This window comes from Balaenoptera physalus (genome assembly GCF_965194825.1).
Source record: "Balaenoptera physalus genome assembly, chromosome: 20".
Lineage (NCBI taxonomy): Eukaryota > Metazoa > Chordata > Mammalia > Artiodactyla > Balaenopteridae > Balaenoptera > Balaenoptera physalus.
Window position 1 is genome coordinate 63,620,981 of NC_138901.1, and position 27,936 is coordinate 63,648,916.

The 27,936-nt window shown below is 42.5% G+C and overlaps 1 protein-coding gene across 1 annotated transcript in view; it reads right to left on the reverse strand.

Moving 5' to 3' along the window:
- Window positions 1-633: 633 nt before the first annotated feature.
- The window catches only part of LOC309650130 (multidrug and toxin extrusion protein 2-like), a 61,394-nt gene continuing 34,091 nt past the window's right edge, over window positions 634-27,936 (reverse strand). Inside the window, 8 exon segments of the mRNA XM_082441101.1 lie at window positions 634-1,385; window positions 1,651-1,705; window positions 2,776-2,870; window positions 16,586-16,684; window positions 16,687-16,717; window positions 17,916-17,985; window positions 26,502-26,577; window positions 27,149-27,257. Coding sequence (XP_082297227.1) covers window positions 1,153-1,385; window positions 1,651-1,705; window positions 2,776-2,870; window positions 16,586-16,684; window positions 16,687-16,717; window positions 17,916-17,985; window positions 26,502-26,577; window positions 27,149-27,257 — 768 coding nt within the window. The 3' untranslated portion in view covers window positions 634-1,152.

The following is a 27,936-nucleotide window of genomic DNA, read 5'->3' on the forward strand; positions in this document are numbered from 1 at the left end:
TTTTTTTCTGACAATGAATGTGGCAGTGGATTTTTAGATATGACAACAAAAATGAAAGCAACAGAAAAAATAGATAAATTGGGCTTCATCAAAATTAATAACTTTTTGTTCAAAGAGCAGACACTATTGAGAAAGTGAAAATATGGGCTACAGAATTGGGGGTGGAGAATACTGCAAACCACACCCATCTGATAAGGACCCAGCATCCAGAGTGTATTAAAAACTCTTACAACTCAGCAACAAACAACTCAACGTAAACATGGGCACATTTCTCCAGAAAACAAAGATACACAGATGGCCAGTAAACCTATGCAATGATAATCGACGTCATTAGTAATGTGCATTAGAACTGCAAACTAAAATGACAGGGAGACACTTCACACCAAGATGGTATAATAGTTTTTTTAAAAATTAAATTATTTTAATTTAATAATTAAATTATTAATTTAATAGTGTTCCAGGGGAACACTGCTCTCCAGGTCATCGGGTGGGCTTTGTGTTGGGGAAGCTCCAATGTCCGTCAGTCATTTTTTTTTAGGATTTCCTATTTGGATTGGTCAAATTCCCTTTAAAAGGCTCTAAAAATCTCCATCGAGAGGTGCAGCCATACCTGCTGGCATCTGGGAGCTGAGCAGCAGGAGAGAACACAGATTTATTTTTTAATTAATACAAAAGTTTAACAAAAACTTCTTAAAAGGCAATAAGCTACAACTTATGATTTAGGTAGAAATAGTCCGACCACACATTTTAAAGTGTTTATTTTATAAAAGCTCACATGGCACTACCTGGGACTGGACTAGATAGCACTTCGTACAAACTCACGGACAAGACTGAACACGTAACAGAGAAACACAAAGACAGCGTGACCAGCGGTTAATGTTAGAGGACCTGCTTTCCTGGAAGACGAAAGATATTAAATATACGACGGCATAAAGAACACTTACAGCCGGGAAAACCAGGTTTGCAGATTTAAAAACCATGACAGAGTTAATGTTTGGGAGAAAAGTTCACTTAAAATTATAACTCTTTTCGTGATCTTCAGTAAGCAGTAAGATCGTGCAAACTCTCAGAATAACTAAGCACACATCTCAACTAAGTGGTATCCTTTCCACATTTAGTTGAGAGCGTAACCACTGTCCCGGTGATTCCGTTTCAGCCACAGTCAGTGAAAACTCTTATTACAATTCCTGCTACCAGGACAGCGAAAGCTAAAACTACAGCCGCCCCGTGATACAAAATCAGCTGGGTCCCCGTCAAGACCTCCCCGATGGTGGCCACCCCACACGAGCTGTTCTCCTCCACCAGTTGCATGGCCTGGCTCTCAGGTCGGATGACATCAGGTAGAATCACCCCATCGGCTACCTCTTTCTTTAGGATGGACAGATCTGTTTGCAGAGAACAGTGAGGTATTTCCTTACGTGCTAGTCTGAGTAAAGGGTATTCCTGAAGGTGACACGAGCCTACGTTGTAAATGGTTTGTTACATGTGGGGTTATTAAGCACGTTCCAGAGGGGAACGCAGAGTTGGCCTCCCAATGAGAAAGGCAGAGACAAGCTACTGCGCAAGGGAGCAGGAGCTCATGCACCGAGTTCCAGGCGTGAGAACCAGAAATAAAGGACATTGGAGAACGTCCCCCGTAAACTCCCTTACCTATTGCAGTGGGCACAGCCTCTTTCGTCCCGCTCAGTCCGGCTCGAACCTGTGCCTAAACAAAGCGTCACAGAGGTAAAGCAAGTGCAGTCAAGTGAGGCCAGTTCACTGCTGTTAAACTGTGGTTAAGCTCCCTCGGAAACTACGCTAGAGGTGACAGCATCGAGCGCGGTCTTGCTTGGTCCTGAAAACGCCAGTGACAGTAGAACACGACACTAGAAACCACTATTCTTCGCCCCAATATCAGCTCACAAAAATGAGCTGATAAGTGCAACTTATTAATATTGGGAGCTGATAAGTGCAACTGTTTGCACTTGTTGCCATAGTTGCAAACATAACATATTTTTTGCACCGTGGCCTTTACTGCTCCTAAATCCCGATAAAAGGAATAAAGTCTAAAGATAAATGGTACAGTCACCTAAGGGATAGTTTATGGTCCAACTGAACATCCTGTGCACTTCATTCCCTCCAGCAATCACACTGAAGGGAGGAAGGACATGATACGTCACCGTAAGGAAAGGCAGAAGGGCTGCGAACCCTCGAGGGCGGTCCAGACGCAGGCAGGCGGTGGTGGTCTGCACAGCTCAGCTCCTCCTCACGGCTCTTTGCCCAGGACCCCTCCCCTCAGCCGGCCTCCCGCCCCTCTCCTCTCAAACCGTGGCAGGCAGCAGGGCTCCCACTTCAACACAGAGATGCCCAGAGGCTCAGGGTCCCGGTCCTCAACCCGCAGGACAGGTTCTGCCCCCAAGAACTTCCCTGATCACAGGCACTTAGCATTTTGCATTTCTTAGGAAACCATGGACCAAAAGATCCTTTTTAAGACACCGAAAACGAGACAACAGATCAGGAAACACAGGAAACACTACTGCTTTTCTAAGACTACCACACCAAAACAGCAAAATAGCTTCTAAGCGAATTCTCTTTTTTTCTGGCTGAGCCCTGCTTAGTAGATACTAAATTAACTCCACATTAAGAGGAAAACGTGCTGACACAGGATTTCCTTTTGCCCCCAGCTCTCACGTTGGATGCATTTCACTAATCAAAGTGCGTCATGCTGCCAATGGATTTCTTACCATTTTCACCCTGAAAGACTGCTTATCTCTAAGAGGACCCGCCCTCTGTTACCTGCTCTGCCACTCTGTTCCAGTTTATCCTCCAGGTGTACACCAAGTAGAAGAGGGTTTGAAAGAAGACACAGACCATCAATCCGAACCAGAGACCTGTGGGTGGGAAACAAGTATCCCATTCAGATTTTCTGCAGTGCCCCCTCCCGGCATCATTAACATTCTCCCGTAACTACTGTATCCACAGCGTAAACTGCAGCTTACGCTAAAATTTAGATAATTATGGACCAGGATCAGACTCAAGCTTCCCACTGACCAGGTTTGACTTCAGCTCTAGTGGGAACCCACTGGAAGGCTTTAGGTGGGTGTGTGCATGTACCTGTGAGGCCTGATGTTTCTAGAAGCCCACTTTGAGAACCATCTCTCCAACTGCTGTGTACAAGAGATGACTGAGAAACATTATAAACAATGCCTATCTCCTTATGAGAAGAAACTATTTAAACCACTTAAATATCATTGCATAACAAAGTGGATATAAAATACCCATTCACATATGAATAACTACACTACAAAGCCAGCTGTCTAGGCTTGAGTTGGAACTCAGTATAAACTGGGAATTAGTCTGCTAACCTGTTCACATGTCTGGGGCCCCACGTTGGCAAGGGGTCACTGAGGTTGGGCCTCCCGTGGACTCCTGGCCATTTCACCGGAATAACCTCTCGAGTTGAGAAGCAGATGGATGGACACTTTATACCCTTTGATGGACTGATTCCATTCCTAGGAATCCATCCTAAGGAGAGACTCAGGAATGTCGTTAATAATTCATATACCTGGGATGCTCATCACAATGTTATTTAAAAGAGGAGCAACTTACAACATCGCTAATGATCAGAGAAATGCAAATCAAAACTACAATGAGGTACCACCTCACACTGGTCAGAATGGCCATCATTAAAACGTCTACAAATAACAAATGCTGGAGAAGGTGTGGAGAAAAGGGAACCCTCCTTTGCTGTTTGTGGGAACATAAGTTGGTGCAGCTACTATGGAAAACAGTAAGGAGATGCCTCAAAAAACTAAAAATAGAGTTGCTACATGATGCAGCAATCCCACTCCTGGGCATATAGCTGGATAAAACTATAATTCAAAAAGATACATGCACCCCAATGTTCATAGCAGCATATTCACAACAGCCAAGACATGGAAACAACCTAAATGTCCATCAACAGAGGAACGGATAAAGATGTGGTACATATACACAATGGAATACTACTCAGCCATAAGAAAGAATGAAATAATGCCATTTGCAGCTACATAGATGGACCTAGAGATTATCATACTAAGTGAAGTCAGTCAGAAAGAGAAAGACAAATACCATATGACATCACTTATATGTGGAATCTAAAATATGACACAAATGAACTCATCTACAAAATAGAAACAGACTCATAGACACAGAGAACAGACTTGTGGTTGCCGGGGCTGGGGGGGCGGGCGGGGAGAGATGGACTGGGAGTTTGGGGTTAGTAGATGCAAACTATTACGCATAGAATGGATAAACAACAAGGTCCTACTGTATAGCACAGGGAACTGTATTCAGTATCCTAGAATAAACCACAATGGAAAAGAACATAAAAAAGAATGTATATATGTATATAACTGAGTCACTTTGCTCTACAGCAGAAATTAACACAACATTGTAAATCAGCAATACTTCAATTTAAAAAATAAAAGGGGAGCAATTCAAATGGCCACTATTAGGGAAGCATTAAATAAATGATACAAGGAAATACTAGAGAATTAATAAAAACCATGTCTTTAACATGGGACCAGGGAAAATTACATATTCAGTATAACCCCACTTTTGTGAATAACAGAAAAAGTACTGGGAGAAAAATAATTTTAAAAGGCTGGAATAAAATACATTGAAATACCTCAGGTTTTATATTTGAGGAGTGAACTAGAGGTAATTTTAATTTTCATCATTATATTTTTTATGTATTTTCACAAGATTTCCATATTGTTAATGTATAATTAATAGTTTAAAAGTATTATTTAACAAATCTGAGCACCTGCTAAATAAGTCCAATAGCGAGAAGCACTTTTATGGACAAAGAGGGAAATCGGACGTGTTCTTATTCTAAAGAACTTAGCATCTACTAGAGTAGAGGTGTTTATGTTTTTTGCTTTTTTAAAGTAAAGCTGAATTGTGAAACCCCAGCAGCTCATAAGGCAGAGGCTCTGGCTATTTGGTTAAACGGTATTTCCCTGGTGTCGACGACGGTGCTTGGCAGGGATGAGACCGTAATAAATACTTGGCAGTTCTGTCTCCCAAACAGAAGGACGAAATCCTGCTTGACCCTGATCAAATACCCCCCAGGCTCCCAGCCTGAACTGGTCATCAAAAGAGACATGACCTTGAGGACAGTTACTCATTAAGCCATCACATGACAACATTTCCAAAAAGTCAGGATAAGAAACTAAGCACCTCTGTGTGTGTGGACACAGAAGGCTCTCACGACAGCTGCAGGATTAAAATTTCACAGAGCAATGGGGACAGATTCAAAATTGTTTACATGGTAAAAATGTACTGGTTGACACAGAACAAAAGGAGCTACTTGAATACATACTACAGCATTCGGTCAGTCCTTGAATCAGACTATTTTCTGCAGAAAATACAACTCATCGTTACTGAGGAAATCCAGAGAAATTGCAGATGTGGATATAGATGCAGAACACACATACAACAACTTACCCCAAAAGCACATGACAGATTGTTTTGCACAATTCTATACATTTAGAATCATGATAAAATGGATAGATTTCTGAAAATATGTATAATTTGCCAAAGTTGACCCCCCTCCAAAAAGATATAAAGTCTAAACAAACTGATTTTCAGAGAAGAAATTGTGAAAGTTGTAACAAACTCCTCCAAAATGCCCGGCATGACAGTTTCATAGAATTTAGCCAAACCTTTATAATAATAATATTCCTATACTATGTAAATTGTTCCAGGGAATACAAAAAGGGAACATTTTAAATTTTCCTTATGTAGTAAGTGTATATTAATACTGTTAATGTCATAACTTTACAAAGATTACACAAAGAAATGAAACTACTGACCAGTCTTATAACTATCATCGCAAAATTCTTAAATACAATATTAGTAGAATCCAGCAGCTCACTAAAAGAGTAGCATATACTAATCAGGATTGTTCAATATGAAGAAAGCAAATAATATGATTTATCATCATAAGAGATCTAAGGAGAAAATTTATAGGATCATCTCCCCAGGCACTAAAAACTTTATTTTTAATTAAAAGTATTAATGGGATTGTTTCTATATACTAACAACTGTATTGCACTTCTGTATACTAACAACGAACTATCAGCAAGAGAAACTGAGGCAACAATCCCATTTACCATTGCATCAAAGAGAATAAAATACCTAGGAATAAACCTACAGGTAAAAGACCTGTACTCTGAAAACTATAAGACACTGATGAAAGAAACTGAAGACAACACAAATAGATGGAAAGATATACTGTGTTCTTGGACTGGAATAATTAATATTGTTAAATGACCATCTTACCCAACACAATATATAGATTCAATGCAATCCCTGTCAAAATACCAATGGTATTTTTCACAGAACTAGAACAAATAACTTTCAAATATGTATGGAAACACAAAAGAATAGCCAAAACAATCTTGAGAAAGAAGAACAGAGCTGGAGGAATCACATTCCCTGACTTCAAACTATACTGCAAAGCTACAGTAATCAAAACAGTACCACACTGGCACAAAAACAGACACATAGATCAATGGAACAGAACAGAGAGCCCAGAAGTAAACCCACACACTTACTGTCAATCTACGACAAAGAGGCAAGAATATACAATGGAGAAGAGACGTCTCTTCAATAAATGGTGCTGGGAGAACTGGACAGCTACATGTAAAAGAATGAAATTAGAACATTCTCTAACATCATATACAAAAATAAACTCAAAATGGATTAAAGACCTAAATGTAAGACCAGATATCATTAAACTCCTAGAGGAAAATATAGGCAGAACACTGTTTGACATAAATCGTAGCAATTTTTTTTGATCCATCTCCTAAAACAAAGGAAATAAAAGCAAAAATAAACAAATGGCGCCTAATAAAACTTAAAATCTTTGCACAGCAAAGCAAAATCTTTTGCAAATCAACAAAAAGTAAAGAAAACCTACTGAATGGGAGAAAATATTTGTATATGATCAGTACAGGGTTAACATCCAACATATATAAATAGCTCATACAACTCAACATCAAAAAAACAACCTGATTAAAAAATGGGCAGAACTGAATAGAAATTTTTCCAAAGAGGACATGCAGATGGCCAATAGGCACATGAAAATATGCTCAATATCACTAATAATCAGTGAAATAGAAATCAAAACCACAACGAGATATCATCTCACACCTGTCAGAATGGCCATCACCAAAAAGAAGCCAAATAACAAGTGTTGGCGAGGATGTGGAGAAAAGGGAACCCTCGTGCACTGTTGGTGGGAATGTAAATCAGTGCAGCCACTATGGAGAACAGTATGGAGGTTCCTCAGAAAACTAAAAATAGAACTATCATATGATCCAGCAATTCCACTCCTGGGTATATATTCAAAAAAAACAAAAACATTATTTTGATAAGATACATGCACCCCAATGTTCATAGCAGCATTATTTACAGTTGCTAAGATATGGAAGCACCTAAGTGTTTATCAACAGATGAATGGATAAAGAAGATTATGGTAGGTAAGTATTCCATCAGAGATCAGCCATAAAAAAGAATGAAATTTTTGCGGCTTCCCTGGTGGCGCAGTGGTTGAGAATCTGCCTGCCAATGCAGGGGACACGGGTTCGAGCCCTGGTCTGGGAAGATCCCACATGCCACGGAGCAGCTAGGCCCGTGAGCCACAACTACTGAGCTTGCGCGTCTGGAGCCTGTGCTCCACAACAAGAGAGGCCGCGATAGTGAGAGGCCCGCGCACCGCGATGAAGAGTGGCCGGCCTCCCCTCGCCGCAACTGGAGAAAGCCCTTGCACAGAAACAAAGACCCAACACAACCAAAAATAAATAAATAAATTAATTAATTAATTTTAAAAAAATGAAATTTTTCCATCTGCAGCAACACGGATAGACTTGCGTATTATGCTAAGTGAAATAAGTCAGAGAAAGACAAATACTGTATGATCTCACTTATATGTGGAATCTAAAAAAATACAACTAACTAGTGAATATAACAAAAAAGAAGCAGACTCACAGATACAGAGAACAAACTAGTGGTTACCAGTGGGGAGAGAGAAGTAGGGAGGGGCAAGATAGAGGTACAAACTATTTTGTATAAATTAAGCCACAAGGATATACTGTACAACACAGGCAATATAGCAAATATTTTATAATAACTATAAATGGAGTATAATCTTTAAAAATTGTGAATCACTATATTGTACACCTGTAAAATATAATATTATATATCAACTATACCTCAGGTAAAAAATTTTAAATTAAGAAAGAAAAATTTAGGACTTCCCTGGTGGCGCAGTGGTTAAGAATCCGCCTGCCAATGCAGGGGACACGGGTTCAAGCCCTTGTCCAGGAAGATCCCACATGCCGCGGAGCACCTAAGCCCGTGCACCACAACTACTGAGCCTGCGCTCTACAGCCTGCGAGCCACAACTACTGAGACGATGTGCTGCAGCTACTGAAGCCCGTGCAGCCTAGAGCCCGTGCTCTGCAACAAGAGAAGCCACTGCACTGCAACCAAGAGTAGCCCCCGCTCTCCGCAACTAGAGAAAGCCCGCGTGCAGCAACGAAGAGCCAACACAGCCAAAAATTTAAAAATACATAAGTTAAAAAAAAAGAAAAATTTAAAAAGTACTAGAGGAGAATAAAGAAAAAATGTTAAAATCCTATTGTAGCAGTTCTTGCCAGAACAACAAGAAAAAGGCAAAAACACTAGAAAGGAAGGAGTAGAACTATTTATATTTACATGACATGCAATTACATTTGACAAAACGCTCAACCATTTTTGTTGGGAACTTTCAGCAAAGCAGACTCCATGGATACTTCCTGAACGTGATTTAAGAAGAAATGCACAGGGGCTTCCCTGGTGGCGCAGTGGTTAAGAATCCGCCTGCCAATGCAGGGGACATGAGTTCGAGCCCTGGTCCGGGAAGAGCCCACATGCTGTGGAGCAACTAAGCCCATGCGCCACAACTACTGAGCCTGCGCTGTAGAGCCCATGTGCCATAATTACTGAGCCTGCGTGCCACAACTACTGAAGCCCATGCACCTAGAGCCCATGCTCTGCAACGAGAAGCCACCAAAATGAGAAGCCCGCACACCGCAATGAGAGTAGCCCCCGCTCACCACAACTAGAGAAAGCCTGCACACAGCAACAAAGACCCAACGCATGGGCTTCCCTGGTGGCGCAGTGGTTGAGAGTACACCTGCCAGTGCAGGGGACACGGGTTCGAGCCCTGGTCTGGGAAGATCCCACATGCCGCGGAGCAACTAGGCCCGTGAGCCACAACTACTGAGCCTGCGCGTCTGGAGCCTGTGCTCCACAACAAGAGAGACCACAACAGTGAGAGGTCCGCGCACCGCGATGAAGAGTGGCCCCCGCTTGCCACAACTAGAGAAAGCCCTCTCACAGAAACGAAGACCCAACACAGCCAAAAATAAATAAATAATTCTTTAAAAAAAGACATGCACACACGTTTGTTAATGTATGTGTGTTTTTGTGATTAAAAATCTTCCAGCAAACAAAAGTCCAGGACCAGATGGCTTCACAGGTGAATTCTATCAAACATTTAGAGAAGAGCTAACACCTATCCTTCTCAAACTCTTCCAAAAAATTGCAGAGGAAGGAACACTCCCAAACTCATTCTATGAGGCCACCATCACCCTGATACCAAAACCAAAGACACTACAAAAAAAGAAAATTACAGACCAATATCACTGATGAATATAGATGCAAAAATCCTCAACAAAATACTAGCAAACAGAATCCAACAACACATTAAAAGGATCATACACCACGATCAAGTGGGATTTAACCCAAGGATGCAAGGATTCTTCAATATATGCAAATCAATCAATGTGATACACCATATTAACATATTGAAGAATAAAAACCATATGATCATCTCAATAGATGCAGAAAAAGCTTTTGACAAAATTCAACACCCATTTATGATAAAAACTCTCCAGAAAGTGGGCATAGAGGGAACCTACCTCAACATAATAAAGGCCATATATGACAAACCCACAGCAAACATCATTCTCAATGGTGAAAAACTGAAAGCATTTCCTCTAAGATCAGGAACGAGACAAGGATGTCCACTCTCACCACTATTATTCAACATAGTTCTGGAAGTCCTAGCCATGGCAATCAGAGAAGAAAAAGAAATAAAAGGAATACAAATTGGAAGAGAAGAAGTAAAACTGTCACTGTTTGCAGGTGACATGATACTATACATAGAGAATCCTAAAACTGCCAGCAGAAAACTGCTAGAGCTAATTAATGAATTTGGTGAAGTTGCAGGATACAAAATTAATGCACAGAAATCTCTTGCATTCCTATACACTAATGATGAAAAATCTGAAAGAGAAATTATGGAAACACTCCCATTTACCACTGCAACAAAAAGAATAAAATACCTAGGAATAAACCTACCTAGGGAAACAAAAGACCTGTATGCAGAAAACTATTAAGACCCTGATGAAAGAAATCAGAGATGACACAAAGAGATGGAGAGATATACCATGTTCTTGGATTGGAAGAATCAATATTGTGAAAATGACTATACTACCCAAAGCAATCTACAGATTCAATGCAATCCCTATCAAATTACCAGTGGCATTTTTTACAGAACTAGAACAAAAAAATCTTAAAATTTGTATGGAGACACAAAAGACCCCTAATAGCCAAGGCAGTCTTGAGGGAAAAAAACGGAGCTGGAGGAATCAGACTCCCTGACTTCAGACTATATTACAAAGCTACAGTAATCAAGACAGTATGGTACTGGCACAGAAACAGAAATATAGATCAATGGAACAGGATAGAAAGCCCAGAGATAAACCCACGCACCTATGGTCAACTAATCTATGACAGAGGAGGCAAGAATATACAATGGAGAAAAGACAGCCTCTTCAATAAGTGGTGCTGGGAAAACTGGACAGCTACATGTAAAAGAATGAAATTAGAACACTCCCTAACATCATACACAAAAATAAACTCAAAATGGATTAAAGAGCTAAATGTAAGACCGGACACTATAAAACTCTTAGAGGAAAACATAGGAAGAACACTCTTTGACATAAATCTCAGCAAGGTCTTTTTTGATCCACCTCCTAGAGTAATGGAAATAAAAACAAAAATAAACAAATGGGACCTAATGAAACTTAAAAGCTTTTGCAAAGCAAAGGAAACTACAATCAAGACGAAAAGGCAACCCTCAGAATGGGAGAAAATATTTGCAAACAAATCAACGGACAAAGGATTCATCTCCAAAATATATAAACAGCTCATGCAGCTCAATATTATAAAAACAAACAACCCAATCAAAAAATGGGCAGAACCTGGAAAGCAGAGCTAGAGATTGACCCCACGTTTTCCTTAAGACATGACCTGGTTACTGCAGCCTCCCAGGTGACCTGCCTTCTTCTCTTTTAATCAAGATTGACAGTGAAGACATCCAACCACTACTTCTTCCTTCTCATTTGGAGCACTAAAAAGATAGGTTTCCTCTCTTCTCTACTAGAAATATTATAAAGTGGTAAGCATGCAAACATTTTTGTAACATTATAGTACATCTGAATATTCTTTCCTTCCCTTTGATGTAATTTATATACATTATTTTGCGGAAGAAGAACAACCTAAGCCTAAGCTAATACAATATTTTCCCAGTGACAGCTTAGCTCATCAAATGACAGTTTATGATGTCTAAATACTCACAGGCATATGGCTACAGTCTCATCTTGCTATTCAACACATGCAAAGTTAATAGGTTTCCTTGTACATGAATGTTTATAGCAGCATTATTTGTAAATAATAAATAAAAAATAATGAAGTACTAAAAAAAAAAAAAAAAAAAAAAAAATGGGCAGAAGACCTAAATGGACATTTCTCCAAAGAAGACATACAGATGGCCAAAAAGGACATGAAAATCTGCTCAACATCACTAGTTATTAGAGAAATGCAAATGAAAACTACAATGAGGTAGCACCTCACACCAGTTAGAATGGGCATCATCCGAAAATCTACAAACAACAAATGCTGGAGAGGGTGTGGAGAAAAGGGAACCCTCTTGCACTGTTGGTGGGAATGTAAATTGATACAGCCACTATGGAGAACAATATGGAGGTTCCTTAAAAAACTAAAAATAGAATTACCATATGACCCAGAAATCCCACTACTGGGCATATACACAGAGAAAACCGTAATTCAAAAAGACACATGCACCCAAATGTTCACTGCAGCCCTATTTACAATAGCCAGGTCATGGAAGCAACCTAAATGCCCATCAACAGACGAATGGATAAAGAAGTTGTGGTACATATATACAATGGAATATTACTCAGCCATAAAAAGGAACGAAATTGAGTCGTTTGTTGAGACGTGGATGGATCTAGAGACTGTCATACAGACTGAAGTAAGTCAGAAAGAGAAAAACAAATATCGTATATTAACGCATGTATGTGGAACCTAGAAAAATGGTACAGATGAACCGGGTTACAGGGCAGAAGTTGAGACACAGATGTAGAGAACAAACGTATGGACACCAAGGGGGGAAAACTGCGGTGGGGTGGGGATGGTGGTGTGCTGAATTGGGCGATTGGGATTGACATGTATAAAGTGATGTGTATAAAACTGATGACTGATTTTAAAAAAAAATGTATGTGTGTTTACACTGTGTGTATATGTGTATGTCAGCCCCAAATCCAGCATGCTATTTAGTAGAGAAACATCAGAAGCACAATCTCTGAAGTCCTGAACAAGACAAGCATTTCCACTATCACCACAGCAATTTATTATTCTATTAGAGGCTTTAGGCAGGAGAAAGAAATCAGTGGTGTAACATCTGATAAGGAGAATATAAAACTATTTGTACACAATATGATTGTATGCCTGGAAATCCTGTGAGAATCAACTGAATACTACTCAAATAAGAGGAATTCAGAATTTTAACAAGCTACAAAATTCACAGACAGTAATTAACAGCCCTCAAATATACAAGCAACAACCACTTAGATTACAGGATGGAAGAGAAGGCCTCGTCTACAGTGGCCACAAAAGGATAAAATGGGGATAACCTTAACAAGAAATGGGCAAAAGCTTTACAAGGGGGGCCTCCCTGGTGGCGCAGTGGTTAAGAATCTGCCTGCCAGTGCGGGGGACACGGGTTCGAGCCCTGGTCTGGGAAGATCCCACATGCCGCGGAGCAACTGGGCCCGTGCGCCACAACTACTGAGCCTGCGCGTCTAGAGCTTGTGCTCCGCAACGGGAGAGGCTGCGACAGTGAGAGGCCCGCGCACCGCGATGAAGAGTGGCCCCCGCTCGCCGCAACTGGAGAAAGCCCCTGCACAGAAACGAAGACCCAACACAACCAAAAATAAATAAATTAATTAATTAATTAATTAATTAATTAAAAAAGAAAAGTTCTACAAGGAAAATGATAAAAACTATACTGAGCAGAGGCTAACATTTCCAAAATGTTCGTCCAGTATTTGAACATAAAAGCTGAGGGTGGGACTTTCCTGGTGGTCCAGGGGTTAAGACTCCACGCTCCCAATGTAGGGGGCCTGGGTTCGATCCCTGGTCAGGGAGCTAGATCCCACATGCCACAACTAAAGAGCCCGCATGCCGCCAAGAAGACACAGTGCAACCAAATAAATAATAAATACATATTTTTTAAAAAGCTGAGGGTGTCAGAGGCACCCATTTTATAAGAACACAGATGGCCTCCAGGCCGCAGACCACGGGCAGGTGGATTTCAGAGTTGGCTCCCGAGTCTTTTGGCAACAGTGCGTTTATTCTCTGCAGACAGAGGTCTATTGGTCTTATCTTGAGATGCAACCCAGGAGGGAAGAATTTCCCTGAGGAAGAAACAAGGTGTCTGGAAAACAGAATCTGCCTCAAATACGTCCCCTCACTGCCCCCCAGCAACAGGAAACCGGATGCTGAGTGGGACCCTCTTAATGAGCGTGACAGAGAGCACCTGCGTGGGTGCAGAGTTTGCTGGAGATGATGAACGCTCAGATAAACGCCACAGCCATCACACACTCTCAACTCCTCTCCCCTGAAAGTGCGATAAACCCCACTTTCTACAAGACGAGAGAGGTTACAGAGGCGGAGCTGGTGAGACTTGGTAGCGTGACTGGGGCCGGGCTCTTGACCAGGGGACTGAACCAGGAAGGGGCCAGGAACCAGAGGTGATGGTGTGATTGCCCAGGAACACCTGGGCAGCCAGGAGCTCAGGCTCCAAGTCAGGCCCCGAGATGACAGCTGAGAGCCCTGGGCCTTCCAGGGAGGAGAGTGGGGACAGGTCAGCAAGAGGACCCTCAGGCAAGGCCTACATCCCAAGAGCGTAAGACGGAAAGGGTGCCAAGGGACAGAGAGGAATAAAACCCCGGAGCCTGGGGTGAGCTCACAGCAAACAGGGATCTGACCTGTTGATCTTTACATCCCCGGGTTCCAGCACCACCCAGGGCCAGGACATACAGGTGCTCCGTGAATCTTCAGGATCAATGAGGGAATCATAAACCTCAGAGAGACAGGCATCGCAGTAAAAGAGAGGCTCTGGGGGCATCTGGGTTCAAATCCTGTCTCGTCACCTACTGTCTGTGGGACACGTTACTTCACCTGTTCAGGCTTTAGCTTCTCCAAGTGTAAAACGGAGCTAACAGGAGATCACATCTGATGTCCTCATAAATTTGAGCGACATAATTTACATAAACAGTTAGCATATTTCTGCAAAAGCCCTTCATGAAAATTCTCTCACATCCTGTAAACTATAGCTTTACATTGTTTTTTAATTAAAAATAAAACTACTGCTCTGTAATGACCTATATGGGAATAGTGGATATATGTATATGTATAACTGATTGACTTTGCTGTACACCTGAAACCAACACAACATTGTAAATCAAATATACTCCAATATAAACTAATTTTAAAAAATAAATAAAAGTACTGCAGGAGAATATAGAAAAATGTTAAAACCCTACTGTAGAACAGTAAGGCAAGAAAAAGAACTAAAAGGCATTAAAATTGGAAAAGGAGTAAAACTATTTCTATTTATATATGACGTGACCCTGTATATAGAAAATTCTAAAGAATTCATACACACAAAAATACTAGTGCTAATCAATGAATTCAGCAAACTTACAAGATCAACACACAGAAATCAGCTGTGTTTTAATACACCAGCAAAGACCAATCTGAAAAGGAAATTAAGAAAATAATTCCATTTACAATAGCATCCAAGAGAATCAAATATCTAGGAATAAATTTAACCAAGGAAGTCAAAGACCTGTACGAAAACTACAAAACACTGATGCAAGAAATTAAAGACCCAAATAAATGGAAAGACGTTCTGTGTTCATGGGTTGGAAGATAATATTTTTAAGATGGCAGTATTCTCTCCAAAGCAGTCTAACAGATTCAATGCCGTCCTGATAAAAAATTCCAACAGCCTTTTTTACAAAAATGGAAAAGCTGATCCTCATAATCATATGGAACTGGAAGGGGCCCTAAATGGGCAAAACGAAAAAACTGGAAAAGAACAAACTTGGAACACTTCGCTTTCTAATTTCAGAACTTACTGCACAGGAATCTAAAATACACAAAGGAACAACATGAACATCCTCTACGAAACAGAAACAGACTCACAGACATAGAGAACAGACTTGTGGTTCCCGGGGTGCAGGGGGGAGGGGGGATTGGGAGTTTGGGGTTAGCAAATGTAAGCTTTTATATATAGGATGGATAAAAAAAGGCCCTACTGTATAGCACAGGGAACTGTATTCATTATCCTGTGATAAACCATAATGGAAAAGAATATGAAAAAGAATGTCTATATGTGTATAACTGAGTCACTGCTGTACAGCAGGAATTAACACAACATTGTAAATCAACTATACTTCAATAAAAATTTTTAAAAACTTGTATAAAATAGATAACTAATAAGAACCTGCTGTATAAAAAAATAAATAAAATTAAATTAAAAAAACAAACAAACAAAAACTTACCGCACAGCTACAGTAATCCAAACGGTGCGGTACTGGTGTGAGCTGGACATAGAGACCGATGACGCAGAACAGAGTCCAGAAATAAACCCACGCGTCTCTGGTCCACTGATTTTCGACAAGGGTGCCAAGACCATTCAACAGAGAAAGAATCGTTTTTCAACAAATCGTGGTCACCTCGTCTTGGTGATTCTCGTCACGTCTCAGGACTAAGCTAATGCATTACAACCTCAGGGAGCTGTTCCAAGCCATCACAGGAGATCACAGCTTTCACAGTACTTAACCCGAATGGAATAACTGTGTAATTACTTAATCTTGGTCTCATCCTGAGGGCAGCGTCATGTTTATTTACTTCAAGTCGACATTTCCAGTGTTTTTGTATACTGAATACACAAATTGTTTTCATATACCGAATATACAGATTGTATTTTCTATATACAAAATAACTCTGTAGGGAGAAAATCATTTTTCCTATTCCACAGGGGTCACTTTCCAGACAACTGCTTTGTATCTCAAGCAGCCTATCTTAACAGGACAAGTGAGATTTGAGGTAAGTCACCGAGGAATCAGACACATACCTATTATCCCATGATTAGCAGCAAACATCAGAGATGCTCCAAGGGGAAAACCAAAAACATAATAACCAATGGCATTCAGGAAGGCACCCATCTTTTGTTTCCTGCACCTCTCAGGACTCCACCAGAGGTGCCCTAAAGAGAGGAAAACCAAAACCAGTGTTGCCGTCACTCAGGTGTCATCATCACATCAGGTCAGAACACAACCCGGTATTTCACAGCTCTGAATACAGTCACATACCCTATCTCAAGACAGGGACCACACCTTATGTAAGAGATAAAGGAGAACATTTGCTTCTAAAGTTATGTTAAGGGACTTCCCTGGTGGCGCAGTGGATACGACTCTGCGCTCCCAATGCAGGGGGCCTGGGTTCGATCCCTGGTCATGGAACTAGATCCCACATGCATGCCGCAACTAAGAGTTCTTATTCCGCAACTAAGGAGCCCACGTGCCGCAACTAAGGAGCCCACGGGCCACAACTAAGGAGCCGGCGAGCTGCAACTAAGACCCCACACAACCAAATAAATAAATTTTTTTTAAAGTTACATTAACAACAACTACAGCAGCTTTCATCCAGAAACCCACCAAGTAACAGCATTTAAATCTCTATTTAAAAATAGTTCATAAAAGCATAGTTTTAAATAATGTAGAGGTTTCATTGATGGAAGTCTCAGCAGAAACTAGTCTGATATCATGGCTGAAAAATATTAATCCAGTTAGGCTTCAAAAATGCCCAGAAAAAAAAAAAAAAAAATGCCCAGAGCCAGAGGGGCGATGACCGTCTTGCTCTCTGTCACATTCTTGCCACGGCCAGTGTCCAGTCGTGGGCACCACATCTTCAGAGTGAGTGTGACACAGCAGAAGGAATCCCTTGGGAAGAAAAGCAAGGTGGCAAATGGACCCAGAAATCATGTCATGAGGACTAATTGCTGAAACCAGGAAGAAGCCTCAAGGGATGATTCCAGGGTTTAGCAGAAGGGTCTTCAAGTACCTGTAAACCTAGAGAAGGTCAGCCGGGAGAAGGACCTTCTAGAGGTCAGAGTGGACTCTGAGGTAGCACGGCCCGCCTTGGAGGTGTCGCCACGTGGCCAGCAGTCACGAAGAGCATCCAGCCCCAGGTGAGGTAGGGGAGGCTGGCTAACTCAGGCCCCTCCCACCTGAGACGCTACACTGTCAATCAACCTGTCTGTCCCGCAAGTGGCTGCAACTGCTCAAAGCAAGAGCTCACTCTTTTCAGAAATGTAACCATGGGCATTCAACTCAAAACTAGACACACAAAACAAAATCGTGCTGCATATGGTACACAGAGGTAAGATCACTGCAAATACTCACCGCAAGTGCATCAAACAGATGAAAGGGAGCAGAAATGGGCATCACTTGGCTCCCAAGGGACATGACATCTCTGTTGGAGGAAAAGAAAGAGTCAGTGACCCAAAACTCACAGTTCAGTGTAGCACTAATCACCTGCTGGCCGGACGAACCTGCCAGAGTGACCAACCAGTCAACTCAGTCCACATACTACTTCCCTATTTGATAAAATGAGGACACGATAAGACCTCACTAACTTCAATGTCACCAGTTAGAATTTAGGTCGAAAGGGACGTGGGCTAGGCTGCCACTACAGAGCATAATTTTTAAAGTTTTGTTGATGAGTATAAACATGTGAGAGTTGGTTACAGATGAATTCGTTTGCAGGGCAGAAATAGACACACATGTAGAGAACAAACGTATGAACACCAAAGGGGGAAAGTGGCGGGGTGGGGGGTGGTGTGATGAACTGGGAGTTTGGGATTGACATGTATACACTGATATGTATAAAACAGATAACTAATAAGAACCTGCTGTGTAAACAATAAATAAAATTCAAAAATTCAACAACAACAAAAAAAAGGGTTGGGAAGAAAAAGCAGCAGGTTTCAGCCTGTGAAGGGTAATCTTCCCCTGTGGCTGGGCGTCTTCCTCAAAAATGCAGCTGGAGGCCAGTGTTCAAGGCAGAGAAAACATCTGCCTCCTCGGGGATGCCCTGAGCTCCGGCAGCTGTGCTGGGAGGTCTGTCTGGCGAGGGCCTTGCGTGGGACTCGGGGCCCCTGGAGAACGACTCAGCAGAGTGGCGGTGACTGCAGGCCTACACCATGGAGCCAGTGTGGATGCAAAACACACAACAGACGGCGGTGCTCCCCCCAGAGCTCCAGCCTCCCTCCCCTCAGCCTGTGGGGAAGACCGTTAGCCAGCAGGTGCCACCAACTCAGGCAGAGCCCACAGGCAACCCGCTCACCAGAGCAACGACCTCCTCCGCGGAGCAGACCCAGGACGGCAGCGTCAGCTAACCCTGCACCGTCTCTACTAGTCAAAGTGACAATGTGGTCCTTCCTTCCCAAGTATCAACATTAAACCAACATGCAGCAAACACTGAAGAAAATCAACAGCACAAAAAAAAGACCAAAATGAGCAGGCAGAAGAGCTGACACAAAAGGAAACAGAAAGAATGCAAAGAGCAAGAGAGAAACTTTTAAATATTATAATTCCTATTCTTAGAAATATTCATAAACAGTAGGCATTTAAGGAAAAAGAGCAACTGGGAAAAGTAACTGGAAATGAAAAATATGAACACTAAAATACAGCATTCCACTTAAAGACTGGATAATGAAATGGACAAGGTTAGAGACTAATGGTAAATCTGAGGAAATATCCGAAAATACAGACAGATAACCACAGAAAAGACACATGTCAAATTAATCCATAAATTCTATCATTTATCTAAATTTCCTAGAGCTAAAGAAAAATCCACTGCTTGAGACTGAAAGCCTACAAAGTGCCAGGCAGAATAAAAGATTCACCTGCACCTAAGCACAGCCAAGGACAAAAAGAATATCTGAAAGGGACTTCCCTGGTGGCACAGCAGTTGAGAGTCCACCTGCCAATGCAGGGGACACAGGTTCGAGCCCTGGTCCAGGAAGACCCCACATGCTGCAGAGCAACTGGGCCCATGCACCACAACTACTGAGCCCACGTGCCACAACTACTGAAGCCCGCGTGCCTAGAGCCCGTGCTCCGCAACAAGAGAAGCCACCGCAATGAGAAGCCCGCGCACCGCAACGAAGAGCAGCCCCCACTCGCCACAGCTAGAGAAAGCCCATGCACAGCAACGAAGACCCAATGTAGCCAAAAATAAATAAATTTATAGGAAAAAAAGATTTCCAGAAAAATAAAATTTCTGGGACTGACGGAGAGGCAGGCCCATTGTCTTAACCCCTCTGGGCTGAAGTGCCTTCCCAGGCAGTGCCTGCTGAGTAATTTAAGGAGACATAAACTTTTTAAGAAACTCTTCTTTGGGAATTCCCCGGGGGTCCAGTGGTTAGGACTTGGTGCTTTCACTGCTGTGGCCCAGATTCAATCGCTGGTTGGGGAACTAAGATCTGCAAACTGTGTGGCCAAAAAAAAAAAAAAAAAAGAAGAAAGGAAAAAAAAAAAAACTCTGTTGGGCCATTGGCTGACTGCGGAGATAGCAGACACCACACATGACAAGGAACACAGTCTCTGTAAAAACTGGTTTAGAAAAGTCACCAAACGAATGGGAGAACTGCAGACCAGCAATGACAAAAAGCAAGAACAAGCAAGAACAGCACTGCCTGGGGAGGGAGGAGAGCCTGGTTTCCAGAGTTATCACAGTACAGTATTAAAGACGTCCAGTTCTTAACAAAAATTTAATTTGTATTTGTATGGAAATATGTATGGAAATATGTTAATATAAATGTTTCAGACATTACATGAAATTTCTAAAAAAAAAAAAAATTTACAAAGCATACAGAGAAACAGGAAAGTAGGGAAAAGGAGATTGTCACAACTGGCAAATATTGTCAGAGTTGACTGTTTCAGAACTATGGAAATTAACCAAAGGCTTGCAGTTACTTGGGGAGCCCACATTCATGAAAAGTGGCTGAATCTTGGTAATGATAGCTCTGTGGTATCATCCCCTGCTCCCAGCTCAGCAGTAACCTTAAAGTAACAGCCCACACATACTTCCAAGGCTGGAGGAGGAAGAGTGGGTCGGACTCTTTTTAAGTTTCATTCCCAAATTATAGTTACTAAGTCACAAAAGGCCACCTGTCTGGTGGCTCCTTAGAAGACCCCCCAAAAGGCCGTCTTTATTTCATCAGGCTCCAACTGCCCGGTGCCAAAGTTGACCTTTAGGAGATTGTTTGTCAAAAATATTTACAGGCGGGACTTCCCTGGTGGTGCAGTGGTTAAGAATCCGCCTGCCAATGCAGGGGACACGGGTTCAAGCCCTGGTCTGGGAAGATCCCACATGCTGCAGAGCAACTAAGCCTGTGCGCCACAACTACTGAGCCTGCGCTCTAGAGCCCGCGAGCCACAACTACTGAGCCCACGTGCCACAACTACTGAAGCCTGCATGCCTAGAGCCCGTGCTCCGCAACAAGAGAAGCCACCGCAAAGAGAAGCCCACACACCACAACAAAGACCCAACGCAGCCAAAAATAAATAAATAAATAAATAAATTTATTTTTAAAAAAAACTTACAGGCACATGTTCTAGTTGCTGCTTCCTGAGGCAGTGGAAACAGGGCAAACAACAGACTAACCAACCAGCTTGGTAGGAAAGGCTGGGGATGAGGGGTGTATCAGGGCTCGCTCTGGAAGCTCTGACATGTTACTGGGGATCTAGAAGGCCACGTGCCTACCTAGGGCTGCACAGAGGCTCAAGAAAGACCAGGAAGGGCCTAAGCTCTCACCTGGGGCTGAACTTGAGACTCTGCGTGAACAGGAAGTGAGAGTTAAGGCCAAGCTGTAAACTGCCTGGCTGGGTGTTGAAGGTGAACCTGACGCAGGTAGAGAGCCCGTCAGCAAAGACTGGGAGATGTTTGGGATGCAGACTGTCCAGTCATTAGCTGACCTCTAAGCTAATGCAGCAGAGACTTCAGTGGCCACACTCAACAGAGAATACAGACCTTTACCGAAATAGTTCCTAGAAGTCACTAAGCAAACGAGAGCATCGACAACAAGAACCCAGGGGAGGAGGTGAATATGATTTCCAGAATTGCCACATTATAATATTTTAAAATGTCTAGTTTTCACATAGAGAACAGACATGTGGTGGCCGTGGGGGAGGGGTGGAGTAGGAGTGTGGGGTTCGCAGAGGCAAACTAGTATATATAGGATGGATAAAAAACAAGGTCCTGCTGTAGAGCTCAGGGGCCTATAGTCAAATTTTGTAATAACCTATAAGGGAATAGAATCTGAAAAAGAATGTATGTATATATGTATAACAATCATTTTGCTGTACAGCAGAAATTAACACAACACTGTAAATCAACTAGACTTCCATTTTAAAAAACCCCACATCTAGTTTTCAACAAAAAATTATGAGTCATGTAAAGAAACAACAAAGTATGGTCCATATACAGGGTGAGAAAAGGAATAAAAATTGTCTCTGAGGAAGCACAGACTTTGGACTCGCTAAAATAGACTTTTAAATCATCTGTTTCAAATATATTCAAAGAGTTAAGGAACACCATGTCTAAAGAACTGAAGGAAAGTATGAGAATGATGCCTCACCAGACAGAGACCATCAAGAAAGAGACGGAAATTATAAAACATAAAAAGCGTGGAGTTGAAAAACCCAAAAAATAAAATGAGAAATTCACTAGAGGGCCTCAACAGTAGATTTGAGCTGTCAGAAGGAAGAATCAGTGAACTTTAAGGTAAGCAAGTTGAGATTATTTAGACTAAGTAACAGAAAGAAAAAGGAATGAAGAAAAAGGAATGAAGAAAAATGAAGACCTGTTGGAACACCATCAAATACACCAACACACACATAATGAGAGTGCCAGAGGTGAGAGAGAGGGACAGAAAAAATACTTGAAGAAAGAATGGCTGGGGCTTCCCTGGTGGCGCAGTGGTTGAGAATCTGCCTGCCAATGCAGGGGACACAGGTTCGAGCCCTGGTCTGGGAAGATCCCACATGCCGCAGAGCGACTAGGCCCGTGAGCCACAATTACTGAGCCTGCGCGTCTGGAGCCTGTGCTCCGCAACAAGAGAGGCCATGATAATGAGAGGCCCGTGCACCGCAATGAAGAGTGGCCCCCACTTGCCGCAACTAGAGAAAGCCCTCGCACAGAAATGAAGACCCAACACAGCCAAAAATAAATAAATAAATAAATAAATCCAAAAGTTTAAAAAAAAAAAAAAAAAGAATGGCTGAAAACTTCCCAAATTTGATAAAAGACATGAATCCAAGAGACTCAACAAACTCCAAACAGGATAAACTCAAGGGGGAGGCAAGTCATTTGCTGAGAGTGATGGCTGAGGGTGGTACAGAGGGGTCAGTGGTTTGAGGAGAGTGGAGAAGGTCTAATATGGACTGCAGTGATGGACAGTGAGATGGCCAAGGAAAAGCAAGATGGACAATGCTGAGGGTCTAACTGTGGTCATAAGTTTCTAGTGGAACCAACATACCCTCTTCCGTGACTTTTCCAAAAGTGATGCGCTACTGACACAGTGGGCACCTGGGTTCCTCCAGGCTGGGGTTCTGCCACACAGGAGGGCCAAAGGGATTCAGGAGTTCCTCAAACAATGAGCCATGGCACCTGTGCTACATGAGGGAAGGCGTAAAGGCAGGAACGTCATGATGGATTGAGAAAGAGTGCAGGGCCAGAGGAGTCAACAGACTGGAGAGCCCAAGCAGCTGAAGAATCCTCTTAAGTAGACATGGCTGTTGGAAGCGTTGGAGTTGTGGCCAACTGAGGACCGGAGCTGGAACAGTTGCGTAATGACAAAGCCCCAAGCATGACCACGGGAGAGTGTGCCTGCGGAGAGCAGAGGTTAGCGGGGTGAGGACTGGGGCACTGCACGGCTCATCCACGTGGATGCTGAGCTCAGCCGGGATGCTGCTAGGGTCTGGGGGGCGAGAACACTATAATGGAGATGCCGGAGTGTTAGGCAAAGGAGGAGGAAATGGAGATATACGAGCATGTATCCCATGTACAGATGCCGGAAGCTGAAAAGGGTAGGAAATACTGTCACTGACAGAATCAGGAACCCAAAATGTCACGATGAGTCAAAAAATAAGAAAATAAAGACGAATGGGAACAAAAGTAGGATCTGCATTTGGGTTCAAGACGATAACCAGAGGAGGGCAGAATGTGGATGCCAGGGCTGGTCGGGGGCACACTGGCAGTCAGCTCCACAGACGTAGTGTGCTGCAGCCACCAAAAACCTAATGCTTCACCAGAAGGCCATCAGGTAGAATGAGGTACAGTGGACACAGTTCTGCTCTAAGTGGAGCTAAGAGCACTGCCTTCAGGTTTGTATGAATTCAAGACTCAAAATCACATTCCATGGGAAATGTGTGAAGGAATCTCAGACGGTTACCATGGAGAAGAGAGCATGAGAGATGCCTTCAAATATCTGCAGGCTGTAACTCAGGAATGGATCTAGATTCCTACAAGCACAAGAACCAGAATAAGTGGGTGAAAATTATGAGTACATTTCAGCTCAAAATAAGGAAGGTGTCCTGGGACTTCCCTGGTGGCGCAGTGGTTAAGAATCTGCCTGCCAATGCAGGGGACACAGGTTCAAGCCCTGGTCCAGGAAGATCCCACATGCTGCAAAGCAACTAAGCCCATGTGCCACAACTACTGAACCCACACTCTAGAGCCCACGAGCCGCAACTACTGAGCCCACGAGGCACAACTACTGAGCCCGCAAGCCACAACTACTGAAGCCTGCGCACCTAGAGCCTGTGCTCTGCAACAAGAGAAGCCACTGCAATGAGAAGCCCATGCACTGCAACAAACAGTAGCCCCCGCTTGCCGCAACTAGAAAACGCCCGCGCACAGTAACAAAGACCCAACACAGCCAAAAATAAATAAATAAATAAATTAATTAATTTTTTAAAAAAAAGGAAGGTGTCCTGAGAATCAAAGTTGCCTTCAGAGGTAGCAAGATCCTCACCACTGAGGTTATGAAAGCGTAAGTTGGACAACCTGGCAAGGATGTTTTGGAGGAATCCTGATGTAAGATGAGTGATTACATCAAATAGCCTTTTAGATCTCTTTAATTCTAAGATCTTATCAAATTTAGAAAGATTTGCCATTATTTCTTCAAGTTTTTTTTCCTGTCCCCTCTCCTCTCTCTGTTTTGAGAACTCTAGTTACAGCCTTTTTAGGCCAATCACAGCTCACTGATGTTCATATTTTTCCAGTCTTTTTTCTCACTGCACTTCATTTAGGATATGTACTATTGCTCTACCTTCAAGTTCACTAATCTTTTCTTCTACACTATCTAATATGCTGTTACTCTCATCCAATATATTTTCATTTCAGACATTTACTTTCAGCTCTATAAGTTCAATTTGTTTTTTAAAAAATCTTTGATGTCTTACCTTAGCATGCTCATGTTTTCCTCTATCTTCTTGAAAATACAAAACATAGTTATTAAAATTTTTAATACCTGTGTGTACTAATTCTGTCATATGTTTCATTTCTGGGTTGGTTTCAACTGATTGATGCTTCTATGGATTTTAATTTCTTGCTCCTTTGTATGCCTGGTAATTTTTAATTAGATGCAGACATTGTGAATTTTAGTTTGTCGAATACTGCATGTTCTTGTAACAATTTAAGTACTCCTGAGCTGTAATACAGTTAAATTTCTTGCAAACAGTGTGATCCTTTCAAAGTCTGCTTTTAAGCTTTGTTAGGTGGAACCAGAGCAGCCTTCATTCTAGAGCTAATTTTCCTTGTACTGAGGCAAGGTCCTTCTGAGAACTCCACCAGCCATCCCATGCATTACGAGGTTTTGTTCATTCCGCGTGGTGGGAACAAACTCTTCCCGACCCTTTATGAACTTCAAGAATTGTTCTGCCTGCTCCTTTCAGGTGTTCCTTCCTGCCCCTCACCCCACTCCCCTGGCCTCAGGTAGGACCCTTACACGCACAGTCGGCTCAGTGGTCAGCTGAAGACTTGAGGGAGAGCTTCCATAGATCTCCACAGCGCTCTCTGGGCACTCTCCCTGCTCTGGGACTCTGCCTGGGAACTCGCCACACAGCCTACCCACTCCCAACTCCAATTCCCCAACCCAAGGAGATGGGGGGCTTTGCCAGGGCCCCCGTCTGCACTTTGTCCTGGAAACTCCCTCACAGTAAGCTGGGGCAATCACGGGGTTCTCCTCAGGGATTTATCTGGGCTGCCTGTGGTCCAATGTCTGAAAGCCATTTTTTAAAATACAGATTTTGTCTGGTTTTTTAGTTGTTTAAGGCAGGAGGGTAAATCTAGTTCCTGTGCCTCCATCTGACCACCTCCCTAGCCCTAAGATTTTACAAGAATATATTTAAGCACTGGTCTAAAACCAGTGGGGTTGGGTGAAACTAGACGAACACACTTAAAAGTAATAAAACCGAATTTCTCCGTAAGCATAATCTGAGGCAACTGGTGCAAATTACTGAAGCTTTTTCATAAGGATTTGGTTTATTCAAGACACTTTATTGCATCTAAATAATTACGCAAACACATCATTACAGAAAATGCAGTAAAATTCAACCTAAGATTGGGTCAGTGGTTTATGCAAACACTGCCCAGATGATTCAGGCATGCTTGCTGCCAGCGTGCCCTGGAGGTGCCTTTCTGGGGATGAGGTTTTTCCATGTGCTTTGTCTGTGTTTCTCTGAGCAAAAACACACTGAGCACAAGAGAAAGCCCACTCGCGTTTGATAAATGAACTGGGTATTGGAGGGGTGGAGGGGGTTTCCATGGGCTTCCTTCATTCAAACCTGTTCAAATTCACTCCCAGCTGCACTACAGATTTTCCTATGGAGTAAAATGCTACTCACCTCTCAGAGTCAGAAAAGTATAGTGAAGAAAGAAAGCATAAAACTAAAAATGTTCTCCTAGAAGATGGTACATACTTGTCACTGGTAAATTCATAGGCAACCACGTCCTTTAAAGCGGCAAGTAAGATACCCGTTACAAGTGCGCAAACACCTGGAAAATACAGAAGAAACAACAGGAAATGAAAATCCTCCCGAGTGTGATAAATCCTCATACTGACTTCTCATGAGATATCTGTGTCAATGATTTAAGAAATGTAATAATTTAAAGTGTTTCTTCTTACTGTCTAGGAAAAGAGCACCTAAGGTCAGATGATTCTAACTTCTTTTTCTAAGGGAGACTCATAGAAAAGATGTTCAATAAGATGACAACCCAATCAGAATCTTCTCTAACTGCTCAGATTCCAGAACATTCATACTGCCCAAGGGTCAGTGATCCAGGAACCTGGAGAGCTGGGCACACAGATTCTGGTCAGAAATAAGCCTGCACATGATAACAACTGCCTTTGAAATGATTCCTGTTAGTACCAAGTGGAACAGTATTTAGTTGGTACCTAATAACAGAAAATCATATTTCGGAGCTTTATTTAACTGAGTAAACAGGAGTCAGCATAAAGAAGAAAGATTTCAGTTGAGTTTACACATGTAAGTTCCTAGAGAAATTATGATATATATTTCTAAACTTAGACACAGCTGCGGCCAGCAACCAGCAGTGCCACACTCACCTGCACACAGGAGGACGGTGGCACAGGAGTGTCGTGCCTGCTGGGCATCCCCTGCCCCCAGGGCACCGCCCACCTGGATGCTGGCTGCCACGCCAAGGCCTAGAGGCACCTAGAAATGAATGATCACAAAATCACGAGGAGGAGTCAGAGGGTCTGAAAATCAGAGTATCAGTGCACTAGAGTCTACCTGCGCGGAAACCCGGGACAGAGTCAGAGCTCCGGGTTCTAGACCTGGTTCCAGTACGTCCTTGCCGTGTGACTGGAAACAAGTGGCTTGGCCTCGCCCACTGTTACAGATGTGTAACAGCTGCCCTGACCGCTGCTCCCATCAGAGGCATCAGAGTAGAACCTCTTACAGATGCTGGATTTGAGGGCAAAGCACCTCCCTTATTAGCTAAACATACACTATCAAGAGTTAATTCACCTTTGCTACATTCTACAAGATTTAATGAACTATAAATATATAAATCAGTCGTAAAAGTGAAATGAATCATGTGAAAAAAGCACTTAGAACAAAGCCTGGCACACTGTAGGAATTCCGCAAAAGCTGATGAAATCTGACTCCACCATACGTTATGTGTCCAACATTCCTACGTCTAATTACCCATTAAATCGAACTATGGCCCTTCATAGTAGATGGTCAAACTTTATTTTAATTACTGGTTATGGAAATCTGAAGCTGTAAGCTTGCTTGCTTCTTAAATAGACCATTATTCAACCTGCGGGGTCACGTCGGTTGTTCTCCTGTGATGACGGTGCTGCCCTCGGGGGCTGTTTGTGAATCACGG